Source organism: Pseudonaja textilis, chromosome 1, assembly GCF_049901715.1.
Source record: "Pseudonaja textilis isolate UNSWEBS1 chromosome 1, rPseTex1.2, whole genome shotgun sequence".
Lineage (NCBI taxonomy): Eukaryota > Metazoa > Chordata > Lepidosauria > Squamata > Elapidae > Pseudonaja > Pseudonaja textilis.
In genome coordinates this window covers 227,075,100-227,092,312 of record NC_141990.1, presented here as the reverse complement: position 1 = coordinate 227,092,312, position 17,213 = coordinate 227,075,100, and the positions used below count along the sequence as shown (strand labels likewise).

At 38.0% G+C, this 17,213-nt stretch overlaps 1 protein-coding gene across 2 annotated transcripts in view; it reads left to right on the top strand.

The window, feature by feature from the left end:
- Positions 1–17,213, top strand: part of VWCE (von Willebrand factor C and EGF domains) — a 31,415-nt gene that overhangs the window by 6,999 nt on the left and 7,203 nt on the right. For both annotated transcript variants that reach the window (XM_087920824.1, XM_087920825.1), the window contains 12 exons: positions 372–488; positions 609–725; positions 2,411–2,539; positions 4,162–4,589; positions 4,671–4,764; positions 6,115–6,197; positions 7,471–7,558; positions 11,018–11,103; positions 12,513–12,630; positions 14,662–14,747; positions 16,296–16,392; positions 16,998–17,080. In XM_087920824.1, the coding sequence (XP_087776950.1) occupies positions 372–488; positions 609–725; positions 2,411–2,539; positions 4,162–4,589; positions 4,671–4,764; positions 6,115–6,197; positions 7,471–7,558; positions 11,018–11,103; positions 12,513–12,630; positions 14,662–14,747; positions 16,296–16,392; positions 16,998–17,080 (1,526 nt within the window). The remainder of the gene's footprint in view (positions 1–371; positions 489–608; positions 726–2,410; positions 2,540–4,161; positions 4,590–4,670; positions 4,765–6,114; positions 6,198–7,470; positions 7,559–11,017; positions 11,104–12,512; positions 12,631–14,661; positions 14,748–16,295; positions 16,393–16,997; positions 17,081–17,213) is intronic.

Below are 17,213 nucleotides of genomic sequence, written 5' to 3'. Positions count from 1 at the left end.
CATCTGTCTTTTAAAATAAGGATTTGGTATTCTTTGGAAAAAAGCTCTAACCTATGTTTAATAAGCAGAACTAGTATTCTCTTTTTTACTTGGCGCAGAAGTTTGGTTTACACCAGATGGTATCCTGCCAGCTCTAAGTTGTTGGTTCTGTCCCATAGGAATGCATAGTAGGTTTTCCACTGATTCTGGAAAACCCCACCCCATACCAGGGAAGGAATGGGGGGAATGTCTTTATATGCATTGCTGTCATTCTACCTGTGAGATGTCTTATTCTTCAACTATGATTATTTAGCCCTCCATTTTTGTCTTTTGGTACAGCTGGTCACTTTTCCTGTCTTCATATTTGCTGATCCACAATATCTTTTCTGCAGATATTGATGAATGCCTGAGTGCTTCCTGCGAGGGGCTTTGTGTGAACACAGAAGGGGGCTTTGTGTGTGAATGTGGCCCAGGGATGCAACTCGCCACTGACCGGCACAGTTGTCAAGGTGGGTCAGACTGGAATTGCAGGAAGGGAGGTCTGAATGAAGTTTTTTTAAAAAATTGCAGAAGGAACCTTGGTAGGATAGATTGTCATGGGCCAACAGTGTTAACCATCTTGCTCCCAGATACTGACGAGTGCCTAACAACTCCTTGCCAGCAGCACTGCCAAAACAGCATTGGCAGCTATCAATGTTCCTGCTATCCTGGATTCTACCTTCACGGCAACCAACATTCATGCGTGGGTGAGTGATTCTGCTTTTGTTGGAGTATCCAGCAGATACCTTTCTTCTAAGGCCAGTGGTTTACCCTAGCCTGAAAGCTCTGTAGCAGCTATAGCTTTTTGGAGAACAAATTGGAACTGAATAATTTGAAGGATTTATTTCCTTTCATTTCAAAAATGAGGTCCAGGCAGGTATGTTATCATCACTGCTTTAGTTTTGAGGAACAGCCTGTTTGACTGAGACTCCAGGAGGCTGCAGTATGGTTTGCGGCTACAAATCAAAGTGACAAGACTATTTGAGCTTCTAAAACTGCACATTTAAAAAGAGCTGATTAGTTTCTTTGAGTTCTTTGTTCTTTGTATCAGACCTGACTGTATCACATATCTAGGTTTAGCAGATAAATTTTCTCACTTTGAGAAATAATGATGGAAAAGTTTTTCTGTTCAGTATTGTGATGGTACAAGGTACACTCCCTACACTTACTGCTTAAACAGCAAGCAGACTTTCTTGATTTTTCTTGAAGATGTTCAGAAAAACTCCAGTTGCTGCATGAAAAAAGTAACTTTTGGGATAACCATGACCTGGATGACTGAAAACCTCCATGACATTTTCTTTAAGGTGTCTTTATAAGAAAATATTAATAGCAAGCTGAATTGGTCCTGAGTGATGACATGGGAAATAATCAGTCAAGGACTTGCAGCCAACCTGTTTCTATTCACTGACCATATCTCTGAAATAGTACAGCATTCTGACCTCGTAGGAAGGAATATAGAGAGACTTAGGTGATATGGCCAGTACAGAAATTTGATAAAACAAACAAATACTAACTAATAAAGTCATTCAGATGGGCTTATCAAAATATTTTTCAATGGCATGCTGCAAATTTCTACTGTGTCTGACTTTTCTTTTCTTTGCAATGTAGTAGACCTAGACTCCCTAGAGTACATCATGTCTGATTTTGCTTTGCTCTGGTCTGTCCAGCAAGTGCTACTAGTGCTTTGCTGGAAGCCTGTTTTATTGTTTGCATGCTAATAAAACGATGTTGTACCTTCAAAGTGATTTTGCTTGCTTTAGGTGACCCAGATTTTGGCTACCACAATGTGGTTGAGCGGTTTCCTATGGCAGCCTATTTTTCCCTTCTTTTATTCTGATCCTGACTGTCTCTGAAGCTGATTTTAAATATTCCAGGTTGGATTTCAGTGGGTGGATCACACCCTTACTGCTGAGCTAAGGTTACTGCAGGAGCAGATTGGTTCTTTGTGGGCCAGCTTGCCAATGGCTGCTTTTTCCTTTTAGAGTTTGCTTTCCCTTCTTATCCCTGGTCTTTTCTTTTGCTTTCCAAGCATTTGCACAAAAGCATGTCTTCAACCCACATTCTCTCCTTTGATATCAACACAGACCCTTTCTCTCCCCTCCCACCACCACATTTGTTGAACCTTTGTTGTTCTGCTTTGACAGTGATTTAAGCAAATGATACAAAGCACTGTAAGTTCACAGAAGATTAATTTCCCATTCCTAAGGAAAATTAAGAAAATCAAAAGAGAGCCAGTTATTCCTTATCTATATGCTATCTGTTGCATAGTTTGTATGTATATATTATACTATCTAGCCCTTTATGGCTAAGCAACAAGCATATCTGCACAGCTACAAGTTTGATCTGATCTAGCTGTGCTGTAAGCCTGTGATGCCTTGTCTGTCTGGTGCAGATGTGAATGAATGCCGCCGACCCAGTGAGAAGCGAATCTGCCAACACTCCTGCCACAATACTCTGGGGAGTTTTATGTGCAGCTGTCATCCAGGCTACCGACTCAGTGTGGACAGATTGTCTTGTGAAGGTAAGGACTGCCATATAGTTCAGCCTACAAGAAAGCCTTCTTGATCCTTTGCATTGCATCAATTATTTGTTTATTGTGGTAAAAACTGATCAACTAGAAAAGTCCTGAGACTATAGGAATATATATGTGAGCAATGGGAGAACAAGGAGATGTTTGAACATGTGTAAATCCAGTCCACATCTGTTTAGTAAGCCAAAATGATTTAGCCCAGCAGAGACTGGCTTGCTGCTGTAAACTGCCTAGGTTGGTGACTCCATTTGTTCCTCTAGAAATCTCAGTTAGCATGCTGTTTCCACTTTCTTGCTCATCTCATCTATCTCCTGTTGAGTTTCACCAGTGATAGTGCTTTTGCCAAATGTATTTGTTCCTATGGAACAGAACTACAGTATGACAACTATCAATCAAAATCCATCTCCTTTCTTCTTGTTGGGATCCCCAATGGTCTTAGTTATGCCTACTGGTTCTTGTCCAACTAAAAAAAAACCAAGATCAGTTCAAAGAGGCTATTGAAATAGGGTTCTCAGTCTGTTGGGTTAAATTATCTTCCCTCAGCATGTGGAGCTCACCAGATCACTTTCTGGGGCAGAGATTTATTTTTCTAAATAGGAAGGTAGGCAGGTAGGCAAACAGGCAGGAACATTCCATCTTCCAGGATTTTTTAAAATGTGCTTTAAACGTTCTGTAAAATAACTTGCAGCAGTTTTAAATAGTATATTTTGTCATGTAGAGTGTTGTATGCAATCACCCTTAGTTCATATTACATTGATAATCATTTCCAAGAAACATTTTAATACAAATTTATCTGACTTGGTTTGTTACATAATTTTCCCTGAAGCATAATTTTGCAATACATATTTTCACTCATGCACTTGATTTTTAAAATAAAAAGAAGCGTTTTGTCTGCATCTTTCAAAAGCATCTTTTTTCCCTCTTAAATGATGTTTTTAATATGAACTTTTTAGCAGATAAACAGAAATTAGTAATCTCTACTCAATATTCTATCTGCCTCATAAGCACTTTGTTTTGACAGATGCTCTCAATTTTTTCAAAATGGGATTTTGTTTACTCTAGAGATACAGAATTTAGCAACCCTTTTGGGTTCCGTTAAAAAGGGTTCTTAAAAGCCTCTGTTTTTGTAATCAGATAAGATTGGAGTCAAAAGCTAGGTAAAAGGCACAATTGAGAGCACAGTGTAAAAGCTCTTATTGATGGAGTAGAAATATCTTCCCAACAGTGATTTGGAAGCTGTGCATTTTGGGCAAAGTGTGGGTTGGGGAGGTGGGGAGGATTTCTGAATATAATTGGCCATTTCTGTAATGGAGTGTGTGAATGACCTTGGGAAATGAAGGGAAGATATGCTACCTAGAAGCAATTAGACAAGCGAGGGAAGAGCCTGCTATGGATTAACAGTCAAAAGAAGTAACTTAGGAAGGATCTGCTTTAATTGTTTGGGCAGTTAAAAGTAGTGGAAGTAAGTCTGTACTTCAGAATTAGCAAGATTCTGTTAATGTAGCCTTACAATAAAGTAGAATTAGTTTATCTAGTCATGCTTACTGCCTGGTTTACCACAAGACAATTTCTCTCTTTCTCTCTCTTCCCTGTTCCTCCCTCCTGCCTCACAGGTTTCTCAAAGTCCAGCCTGTCCCCTTCTCCCATTTTGCAGTCTCTTCAGCAGCCACAGACTCTCCTACGCCTTTCTCCAGAATCCATAGGGCCTGTCTTGCCCCCCAGGGGTTCCCCAGCACTTGCTCCTTCAAGTGTACCTGGAACCCCATTTCCTTTCCCGCTCATTCCCATTCTGTCTGTGCTTCTATCAACAGCTTCTCCCACCTCCTCATCCCCTCCCCACACCTCATCTTTTGGTACCTCTACTGCCAAGCCTTCTCTGCCAGCAAGTCCTCTGTCACCAGTGTTACCAAAGATGTTTAGCCCATCCATTCCCACAAGCCTTTTGACTCCCTCAATTCCATCTGCCTGCTGGCATGGAGGAGTTCTCCATGAAGATAACAGCTCCTGGACAGAGCCACCATGTCTGAATTGCTCCTGCGAGGTACATGGCATATTTCGAGTTCTTATCTTACTCTCCAACTTCAATTATTATGTTGGTACTGTCTGTATTGTCTTATTTCAGGGTGGACAAGTGTTTTGTCAAACAGTGACATGTGACGTTTCCTGCTCTCATCCAATTCCCCCAGCCCAGGGAGAATGCTGTCCTACCTGCACAGGTGAGAGAAGCACCCATCAGATCAAGGTTCTATATCTGTGATGGCGAACTTATGGCACGCATGCTGGAAGTGGCACGCAGAGCCATTTCTGCCAGCTTGCGAGCCGTCGCTTGGAACAGATCCACTGCACATGCGCATGTTCCTCCTGCCAGCCAGCTGATTGTCGGGTATCTGCAGTGCATGCCTGGTGGGCAGGGGCACGTAGGGGTCGCATGCGCATGTGCATAGGCACACGGTGTGCACTGGGGGTAGCGTGTGCATGCGCAGGGGTGGGGGGGTCATGTGTGCATTGCATTATGGGTGCAGGCACACGCGTGCACATGCGTGTGCTCACACACTTTTGGCACACGATGAAAAGGTTAGCTATCACGGCTCTATATGCTTGTGTCAGATTGGATCATGCAGGCCTTCCCTGCATGATCCAATCATATACCCCCTTCCCCCTCAATAGATCAGAAGCAGTCCCTAATTTCTTAGCTTGGTAAGTCCCCGTTCCTATTTTTATTAACATTTTTGTTTCTTGGGACTTATATAAAACTTGGTCTAAGTTTCCTGACTTGTCATACTTTGTGGATCACCTCATTTACTAGGGCATCTGAAAGCTGGGCAGAAGGTTGATGCATCTTTATTCACACAGGTGCCATGTCTTGGGCAACCTGATATTTTGTGTAAAAGGTAAATGTTCACATGAGTCAAGCTTGACTTCTGGTATCCAGCTATGCAACATTCTGTGTACAGTTAGCAAATTGTAGGACAGTTTTTTTAGACCACTTTTAATTGACAGCTTTAAAAAATGGCATGGTCCCACCAATTTTAAAATTAAAAAGTTTAATTGGTCAAAATATCATGAGATTTTTGGGTCTTAAAAGATTTCAGTAATATCAGTTGATTTTAGTATTGTTTGAACCTTGTAAGGTTTGGCAATTTCAGCCATTTCTAATGTAGTGAATATATTTCTTAATTAGATTGATATCCCATCTTTCTTCAGGAGCTCAAGGCAGCGTACATAGCATTCCCTTCATCTATTTTTCCCCACAAAAAGAATCCTGTGAGGCAGGTTGAGCTGAGAGAGAAACCAGCCCAAAAACACTAGTTAATTTCTATGGCTAAGGGTGAATTGAGCTGAACTAAATTCAACCACAATGTTGCTATAGCTCTCAATTGTTATGGACATCAGATGGAGTACCACAGGTCTATCCTGGTACCTACAGATATTCCTTAACCTAGACTTACTTTAACCTAAGCAAAAATAGCTGTAATTTTTCCCAGTTAAGAAAAAGTATAATGGGGCCTATTTCCCTTAGTTCTTGTCCCTTCAGAGAAGAATCTTCTCATTCCTGTTTCCTACAGGCTGTTTCTATTATGGGATGTCCAGAGTTGAAGGGGACGTATTCTCTCTCTCTGAGGAGAACTGCACAGTCTGTGTCTGCCTGGTGAGCCTCAGGGAGTTGGGGCTGGTATTTCTTTGAGGACATATAAATTAATACTTGCTAACACTGGTAACTTCAGCTGCTAGGAGCCATCTAACAACATTGTATTGAAACCTGTAAATGTTTTGATGGGCAATAGCTCAGAAAGCAGTGTTGAATTAAGAAATGGAATTATTCCTCCTCTTCCTCCTCCTCCTCCTCCCCCTCCTCCATTTTACTTTAGAGTGCAAATTATTATCCAATTTAACATGAAGTTTCAGACCCACATGATTTTATAATGTAGCCATATTTTGGGTCACTGATTTTCAACTATTTGTCAAAGATGCCAATTTTTTTAAAAAAGTACAGAAAGAGGGAAGAACAATACTATAATGAAAGACAAAATACTTTCCAGTTTCTATCAAACTTGCATTTTCATGTTGCTTTCATGCCACCCAAATGCCTTTTCTGAACCTGACTGTTCAGAGGGTTCAAGTAAGATGCAAGGAGGGTTCCCTTTGATTTTAAACCTGTACAAGGATCCCATAGGCAGGAGCAGGATATAGTGTGTTACTATCCTTCTCCCATGGCCCTTACAAACCCCTCACTACAAGCTGTACTCTCTTCCTTTTCAGCCTTCATTGTTAGCACTCTTATCCACATAACCACTGGGATGCCTGTCTCCAGTGGTTGAAGTCTGCTATCCAGGAAGAGTGCATAGAATTGATTGGGTGAGCAGAGTTTTTCCAAGGGGCAATTTTATAGGTGAGATGCACTGAGACTCTTTACCAGCCACATCATGGCTAGGAGCAATACTAATCCTACTGTTAGGCAGTAGGTGTCACAAAAGGAGAGCATATTCTCCAGTGTTAATTTAATTGATTTTGTATTGATTGCCAAAGAGAAGCTTGTAGGATGTCTCTGTCTCAAACGCTGAAAACAGTGTTGGTGGTCTTGGTACTAAACACTTGATGTAGAGCATGTACTGTTTATCTGAGATGGCAAAATGCACTGAGGTGGTCCAGAGTGAGGAGCATTTGGAATTTAATGGAAACAATGGGTGTGAGTATTTGGGAGGAGAAGGATTATGTTCACAACAATCCATTCATTCTTTGTCACAGTTTTTTCTTATCTTGTTGCCTAGAAATTATAGTGGCTGAAATCTAAATTATCTTGATGCCACAAGTTTATGGAACACATTCACAAATATAATCCAGATATGACATTAGGCTGAAACTGCATTGCAGAAAATGAAAAATCAAACAAACTGCAGTTTAATGTTTGTTTTTCATTCCAGGCAGGCAACATTTCCTGTATTTCTCCAGAATGTACACCCAGTCCATGTCCCAGTTCTGCTCAGACTGATTGTTGTCCTTGCCAGCCAGGTAGATGTCTCTCAATTACTTAATTATTGCAATGAAGACATCTTGTTTTTTAGAGACAGTGTAAAGCAAGAAGGGTGGAAATGGTGGGAAGTCATCTGTGGTGGGATTCAAATAATTTAACAACTGGTTCTCTGCCCTAATGATTTCTTCCAACAACCAGTTCACCAAACTGCTCAGAAAGTTAGCAACCGGTTCTCCTGAACTGGTGCAAACTGGTTGAATCCCACCCCTGGAAGTCATTCTTAGAAAGATTTCATCCAAACAAGTAGGATATCCTATGAGTAGGTGATGCTAGGATTCATAGTATAAAGACTTTTCAAGTGCTTTCCTCTATAAGTAAAATGGAATTTTTTTTCTCAAAAAAGTGATAAATAAATAAAACAAGAAATAATGGAAATATCAAGTAAATATAATTATCTGAAGTACAACTGTCCTCTTCACATGCAAATAGGGAGTAAGTGATTATGTCGTGATTTGGTTGTGGTAGTGGTAGAGAATAACTTGCACATAGAAAGTAAGTACAAGGTCAGAAGTTTGGTCCTAGTTCTAGTGTTCTAAGTGGAAGAAACCATGAAAAAATAACTTTTAGTCATATTGTATGCAGGGAGAACTCTATTACATGATGTAAGGAAAGCAAAACATTTTCTACAAATCTACTGACCAGGAGGGCAATAAATGAAAAGAGCCTACATCTAAATTCTATGCTGCTTTTCAGTTTTAAAAACTTCCAAGGCAATTTACTACATTCAGCTGAAGTAAGGATTAAGGCAATGAATGGAACATTGGTAGGATAGCATGGAATAAGTAAATGAAAGATCTTTTTCTGCTGTGAAAATAATATATATTTGGCTTCCGGTTTGAAGTCTCTTTGGTGACAGACAGAAATCGGCGATTGTGCGCAGTTTTGGTCTGGGCTCGCTGCTGGAGTGCCCCGAGCCGGCTGGTTTTGGGGCTAAGCCACCCCGTAGAGGTGGTGAAGAGGGGGGAGACCACCAGCAGGGTCGAGGAGAGCTGCATCTCTCCTCCTCAGCTGGTCATTACTCCCTTTCCCGAAGGCGGTTGCAGCGGTGGTCAGAAATGGCCACCACAAAGAAGAACTTGACTGGAAAAGAATGTGCAGGAGGAAGATAAGAAGTGAAAGTTTTGGCTGACCGGGTTAAATTTTAAAAGCAACAACTAAGGTACCCTGGGATTTAAACTTACAAAAAAAGAAAGAAGAGTCGGAAAGAAAGAAAGAAAGAAAAGAAAGAAAGAAAGAAAGAAAGAAAGAAAGAAAGAAAGAAAGAAAGAAAGAAAGAAGAGTCCCAAAGAAGAGTCGGAAGCAGCGAAGGAAAGTGAAAAGGGAAAGGTTTGGGTTTTTTCTTCTTCTCCCTCCTTCCTTATACTGACAACTAAGAGACTTAAATAAGAAATTGGAAAAATCCGCTTTGACATCAATAGGCAATTAAGCTGAAAAGAAAACAAAATGTCAAAGAGATAATAAAGATTTCTGGACACTAAATTTTTTTCCCCCATAAGCAGGAATGGAGAGAAAAAGAATAAGGGCAGGATCTGGAAGAGGGAGGAGACTGCCTGGAATTAAAAAGAATCTACAGTAAAACTTCCACAAGACTTCTAAAAGATACATTTTAACTGAAACTTTGTAACTAAACAGTAACCCCAGGAAGAGAAAGTGAAAAAAAGAGCAAAAAGAAACAGCTTGTGTGTATTTGGATTATTTGGTGATCTTTGGATTCTTGGTTATTACATTTGAATGACTAAAATTAATTGGGTGGTTGTTTAAAAATTTATACAATGGCACCACTTCTGGATGAATTGAAAATGGAACTTAAAAAGTACAAAGAAGATGCACGAGAAGGGAAGGGTTCTTTTGATTTCGTTTTTCAATTCTTAGAAATGGAGATTTTGAACTATGAGAAACAACAAGAAACGTCTGCAAAACAAGAAGACTGGGACAAAGAAGAAGCCATCTTTAATGAACAAGTAATTCTATGTGGGGAAGAAAAAGGAAAGTGGGGAAAGAGAATGGAGAATTTAAGACTTAAAAAAACAACCAAAGAAAAGAAAAATAATTCAAAAAATAAGTATAATACTGGAAAGCAACAGAAAAGGGGAATACAGAAGAGAGAAATATAGGTAGAGAGACAAGGGGGTAAAAAGGGGAGAAAGAAGAAGAGAGGGAAGAAAGAAAGGAAAAGAAGTTACAAAGGACCAGAGCAAGATATAGAGAAACAGGATATATTTAGAGATAATGGTGAAAATCTAACTGAAAAGGGGATTCTGTAAAGGTACATAAGATTGTATCGTTATATTAGTAATAAAAATAACTTTAGAAAATTGGAAACAATGTATGATTAAAATGGATAAAATAGTTAGTGTAATTTAGTAAAATGTTTGTTAGTAAAATAAGTGAAATAAAATAAATGAGAAAATTGAATTAGGAAGGAATGGGAACATTTTAATTAGTTAATGTTTTATAAAATATAAGTGAAGGGGGGGGGGAATTAACTATGGAAAGCTTATAATTGTTCCCATAGAAGTATGATATTTAATTGAAAAGTAATATTAATAAGATTTTAATGAATATTAATATTAATGATAGAATTGAATTGAAATGGAATGTGTTGTTTTAATTACATACATTTATAATTTTTTCTTTTTTTAAGAATATAGGGTCTATTTTAAGAATGTACCAAGCAGAATCCGAATGGAAGTTATGTATTATATTGAATGTTATAACTTTAGGGTATATATTGAAGCCTAAATAAGAGTTAAATGGATAAACTTAAAAGATATAAAGGCGTCATACTTCAATCAGTAACTACAGGAGAATTTTTGTTTAATGAGAAAAGATAATAGATAATTGAAGCAGGACAGACAAAAAATATAAATACAATGATTTGAATTGAGATGAGATAATTAAAATAAAATTGAGAAAATTTAAAGAGGGGAGAAGCTATGCGGAAAATATAAAATAGTAATAAGATATGGAATAGAATATAAAAATGAGCATGAACTTGAATTTGTGTCTGTATGAAGAAATGTAACCCGGGATTACGCTACTTTCAAAAAGATGTTTTATTTGTATTTTTTTTTCTCTTTGTGAAAACTCAAATCAAATTTACAAAATAAATAAATAAATAAATAAATAAATATATTTGATACTATACAGGATGTCTTGGGGGGAAGAATTTCAAGCAAGGATGCCGAATAAATGAAAATTAAAGTCCAATTGTCTGTGCAGTATGACAAGACGCGGTAGTATAAATTTATATCATAAGAGCTGTGGGCACAAGATCATTAGAGCTGTACATTTATTAAATGTGATACCATAGATTAATTGGTCCTTTATCTGGTCAACAATGCCACTCTTTTCTATGGAAAGATCACCTGTGCCATATTACTCTTTCCTGCAATGAATCTTCTATAGCAGGACTGACCTGTTGCTTTCCTCTGCAGCAGAATGTCATTTCCATGGGCAAATATACACAGAAGGGACCGAGTTCAACCCAGATGGTGATAACTGTACTATCTGTGTGTGCAGGGTATGTGTTTTATCTACCTTTACTCATCTTCCTTTTAAAAAAAAACCATGAAGTTATTGTAATATAAATACATAAAAACAAGGATAACAATGGACTGAGGAAAAAGAAAGAGGAAAAAGGTGCAAGATAAGAGGGAAAGAAACAAAAGCAGTGACTTCTAATCTTTTCTCAGTGCAGTAAAATAGAAAATATAGCTACAACCTCATTTTTTTTAATTTAATATGTTTAGTAAGTACTAGCCATTTCTATAATATCAAAAGTCAGAATCAAACATTTTTTCTGTTTTGAGCATAAAGTCCACAAGTGGTTTCAAGTAGAAATAAAACTGTATTATTTTCTTTTATTAAAACAATTAATTTTGCCTTCTCTCCATCAATTTTTCCATTCATTTTTCCATTGTGGGAATTGACATATCTTTCCATTATTGTGCATATAAAATTCTCGCTTCAGTCAATGTATATAATAACAAAGTCCCAATTGTTTTTCAAGCTCTTTGTCCAATAGTCCTAAAAAGAAAACTTCTGGTTTCCATTTTGTTTTAAAAATCATCTAAATTAAAATGTAAATCTGGCCCCAATATTTCTTTCTTTATCACAAGTCCACCAAACATAAGACATATCTTCTTTACAATTACATTTCTATCAATATTTCAGACATCTCTATACATCTTTTACAGTTTCTCAGGTGTACTTTTACTTATCTCAGAGGATGTTCATGTTAATTTTCTTTCACTTAGTTTACACACAGTCTCTCTTGATTTCTTTCTCTTATGTGCACACAAATACACACTGTTGTAGGCTTACATTTTTCTCTCTCCCAATGAAAAGCATATGATGAAATCTAAACATTGGCAGCAGCTTAAGTCTATGCTTTACATCATTTTTACCTGAGAAACCATGCATTTCAATTATTTAGAAGGATGACTGATCTTTTCTTTCTGGTTGTCCTTAAACCCTTGTAACTTTTCTTATCTGTTCAAGGAGAAACATTTTGTTTGATTCACTGCAGAAACTTTAAACTATTACATGAGTTTTATTGGTATTCCAGGACTATTCCATAGTCCAGAAGGTGACTATGGAATTCTTAGTTGTATATTCTAGTTCAGGGGTGTCAAACTTGTGGCCCGCAGGCTGGATGCATCACACGCTGGCAATGCCCACACTTGTTTTAGCAAAGGGGGAAAAAAGTCACAATTCATCATGTGACGACACCATGACAATGTGAGTTCGAGTGAGTTTCCAGTTGGAAGCCAAATTGAAACAGATCCAGAAAATCATTAGAGAAATTCTGCATAGCTTGAGAGATTTCCCTAATTAAAAATATATGTTAAAAAGAAATTGTGGGGACTTGTCTTGGTGACTTCTTCTTTGTATCCTTTTCATTAATAATGTTACCTGGTTCTTCTTCAGCAAGGTGAAGTGGAATGCTCCTTCATTCCATGCCCCACCCCGGGATGTCCTCGTGAGGACTGGCTTTTGGCTCCAGGACAGTGCTGCTTCACCTGCCGAAAGACTGCACTCTTGACAGGTGAGACTCCTGCAGCCAGCCTGCAAGATGTTAGCATTCAAGTAATGCATCCATAGAAAGCAGAACTACAAGGCAGGCATATTCCTCAACAGTTTATTGGATACATCATATTGGCACAACTGGTGAAAGCCAGCTCTAAAGGTTCCTGTGGCTTTCACCTAATTAAAAGTAAAAGTTTCCCTTTCCCCCAAGTCACTGATCATGCTGTCCAGTCCATTTGCTGGCTGGTTGCTTGGTTACTTCACTCCTCTTCTGGCCAGCCACCTGTGAGAATGTCTTTGGTTCCCACAGGAAAATTTATTGTTTTGGCTAAAATACCCCATTAACTATTTTCCCCCTCCCTCTATTGTGTGGCAACCATGAAGCCTCCAAGATGGCCTCAGTCAAGTTCACATCAGGGTTGACACAAGAACATACAGTATACATCTATGATGCGAAGATTAATGGAATAATGGAATATCATTTATATCTTTTGGGGAATATATATTAATGTGTATTAATGTATACAAAATTTATATTGCTAAGTGAGACATTTGTTAAGTGAGTTTTGCCCCATTTACGATTTTTCTTTCCACATTTGTTAAATGAATCAGTGCAGTTATTAAATTAGTAACATGGTTATTAATTGAATCTGGCTTCCCTGTTGAATTTGCTTGTCAGAAAGTTGCAAAAGGAGATCACATGACTCCAGGACACTGCAACCTTCATATATATGAATCAGTTGTCAAGCATCCGAATGTAAATCATGTCATGTCACTTTTTTCAGTGTTGTTGTAACTTTGAACGGCCACTAAGCGAACTGTTGTAAGTCAAGGACTACCTGTATTTAATTAATGTACATAAAGATGTTAATGTAATGTTAAATTATATACCAAAGCTTTGGAATTTGATTCTTTATTGTGATTGCATCGAGCATTGAAGGAGTCAAACAAAATAATTATACAGTATCAAGAAACTGAAAAAGTGATATTATTCCAGATGCCAAAAAATGGTTGTCAGAAATATGCATCTATGTGTTTTGCAGAAAGCAATATTTTTTACTAATCAAAGGACGCAGCAGAGCAGTATATTTTTCTTATGGGAGAGATTTTGTGATATCTTACAGTAATATCTTCTATTGTTTATACTGTAGTAGTGAATTCATTGCTGAAATGAATGAATAAACTATTCATAACTATTCATAAATATAATGTATAAGGTACAAAGTTTTCCTTCTTAATTTCATTTAGTTTACATTTTAAATTTTTAATCTTTTTGTGTGATGTATTAAATTTTAAAAAGTAGTCCATAAACCAGAAGGCAGACTGATCTGACAATTTTTCTCTAGATGAAAGGGGATTAGAACACAGGATAATTTTCGAACATCTAATATACATTTTCTTTATCTAATTAGTTTTCATAATGCAAACTTTATCCGTACTCCATAAGGTCCAAAAATTGCTTCAACAAGCGCATCCTATTGTTGTTCTCTTTCTCCTCCCTTAAGGACCCAGTAGTATCACCAACATCCACACCTATGCATTCAGTACTTACACAAAATGATAAGATACACACAGCAAACAAGCATCAATGCACATGCAAATATAAAGTCAAATAAAATTAATAGACTGTATAATTTTGGCTTCTGATTTCCCTAAGAGGAAAGCATTCTTTGGAACCAGTCATTCAGAAGTGGCCCTGCTGTTGGCATTGTCCCTACCTCAGGAAGAGTCTTTTGTAGCTCTGGCCCAGCCAGAGCCAGTATAAAGGAAGGAAAGTAGAAAAACATTGGATCACAATCCCTAGAAGCCTCTCTAGGAGTTGTAGCAAAAAATTCACAGTGCATTACTTTCTTCATGGTTAGGAACAGAGAATACATCAAACCAAATATCTAACTAGCCATCCATGCAGATCTTGATTCTCTTTTACAACCATAGACGTAACCATGATGTAAATTGCTGGTAATATTTCTCCTAGAAAGCATGCTGGTTAGAGAGAGCCTTTTATCTTTTCTGAGACGTTCCTTTTCATTGTCTCTCTTTTCTGGACCAGGTTGCTTTATAGATGACAATGGAATTGAATTTCCAGTGGGACAGCTCTGGTCACCGGGTGATCCCTGTGAGTTATGCATCTGCCAGGTGAATGATAACCTGCTCTATTTCTCTTAGTTTTAACCTTCCAGTCTTCTATAGCATGATATTTTTATTATATTATTATTAATATTATTTTATCATCATCATCAGATTTTTATCCTGTCTTTGCTATTATAGCTCCTTAACATTCCTCAGCAAAGATGCAGATAGATACTTTAAAGATTGTTACTCAAACTCCAGTTGTGTTTGCCTGTGCATTCTAGGACATATTGGGCAGAGTCATTCTATTAAATGCAGTCTCTTTCAGTATCTGAGTTGGACAAAAAGTATCTTGGTGTATATTGTGTTACCTTCTGTGACAATCCATAGTCTCCTTCAATAATGAGGCTGCCCTTTTACTGTTTCAATGCTGGGCAAATTAAGGGAAGTGAAAGGGAGCCACTTGGGTTAATTTCTCCTCACACCAAGTGCTCCTGTCAGTGGGAAAAACAATTACCATTCACTATTGACAGAACCAGCAATTCACAGCTCTCAGAGTCCATTGCTTCCTGGCTGAAATTGATCTTATACAAAGCAATGGCAGTAATAAAGGAGAATATTTGTAGCTTAAGAGTGACGTGAGGGGTCTTTGGTGCTCTCTGAGCTTGTTCGTTTTCTTGCAGACGTTTCATTACCCAAACTACATAACATCATCAGTGCTAATGAAATATCTGCAAGAAAACAAGCAAGCTCAGAGAACACTAAAGATCCCTCACATAGCACTGGACTAGGATTAATCTGATTTTTTTAAAAAAATGGTCTATTGCTCTTTCAAAAAAGAGCCTTTCAAAAATCAGCCTCAGACTGACAAGTACCAGCTCTGCATTACATGAGCAGATCCACTAGCCATCAGGGGTCTGGATTTTCCTACAGACTAAGCCAAAATGGCTAGAGGGGGAGAGTCCATTGCCTGGTGGCAATGCTCACTCAAAGGTATATAAGGCTATGCTGAATGATGGCATTACTACCTGATAATGTGACATTTTGCATTTTTAGAATTATTCAGAAGGAGGAGTGGCACTGGTGCTCTCTAAGTTTTGGCATCTTTGGCCAGATAGACTGATACATATTCACATTTTAAGTCATTAGATTCACACTTAACAGTCTTGCACTTCCTTTCTTGTCATTGTCTCTTCATTGCTTGCAATTTCCTGGTCCAGTAGTAATTTCTCAGTTTGCCCCAGCATTTCAGATGCCACCTGCTCATTTGCTATGATGTCCCCATAGGCTTCATTGGTAGAAGTAACCTTCTCTGTTATTACACCGATGCCTGAAACTAGGTGTCTCTGGGCTAATCCTGATTGTAGAGTGCAGGCAGAACACCAGTGAGGTTCTAGGATATGAATGCTAAGATTGTAATCAACGCAGCCAAGATGATACCATCCAACACTCACCTTATTGTGTGTAAAATAACAGAAGACCTCTAGAACCTTTTGAAGACAACTAATAGAAGGCTGATGCTTCTGTCAGGATGGAGGCAATGGAGGGCCTGTCTACCCACAACAGACCAGCATTTTGTGCTGTGGGTTTCTGTGAAGTTCTTTTCTGTTACAGGCAGATGGTTCAGTGAGCTGTAAGAGGACAGATTGTTTGGAGATGTGTCCTCATCCAATCCGAATCCCTGGACAGTGTTGTCCAGATTGCTCAGCAGGTAAAATTCCATCTTTTCAGAAAGCTGTTTTCTTCTTAGGGAAACCAAATATTTATTGTAATGAACATGAATACAGCTGTTTTGAAAACTGATGCTTACATAATTTTTAACATTTTATATCAAGATTTTACAGAAAATGAAGACAGCGGACATACCATTTAGTTCTGCTTCTTATTTCTGCCTTTTGCTTTTAAAGAAGACAGAATATTGTTCTGTTCATGTATAAATGTGAGAAATCTATCACATGAACATTCCTATTTTTTAAGAAAAATATCCTGATACTTATTATGAGAAGACAATATGTATAGGCAAAGGCATCGTAAGCCAAGCAAATAATTTCCAAAACTATTACTTTTTGTGATAGCTTCTTTTCAATAGATACTTAACAGCAGCAGATGCTGTCCATGTTAACACCTGAGTACTTTCAGGTGAACATTTCCTAAGATTTTCATCAAAAGGCATTGTGCAATTATTTTGTCCACCCACCCCAAACAAGAATCCATCCATATGATGTCTACTTGTCTTATGCTTTCTTGAAAGCTTTTATACAGCCCATCTGGTTCAAGCTGACCAAGTAAATATGTTTTTCCCTTTCACAACAAAAGGCTGTACCTATGCAGGGAAGATCTTCTATAACAACGAAACCTTCCCCTCTGTCTTGGACCCATGTCTAAGTTGCATTTGTTTGGTAAGTCCTCTGCTTCTCTTACCCCAGGCTGAAAAAATGCTAAACCCTGGTAATTGTGAGAGAGCAAAACTCGTCAGCGAGTAGATGCCTGTATAAATTTTCTGAGCAAACAAACTGTCCATAACGTTCTTTG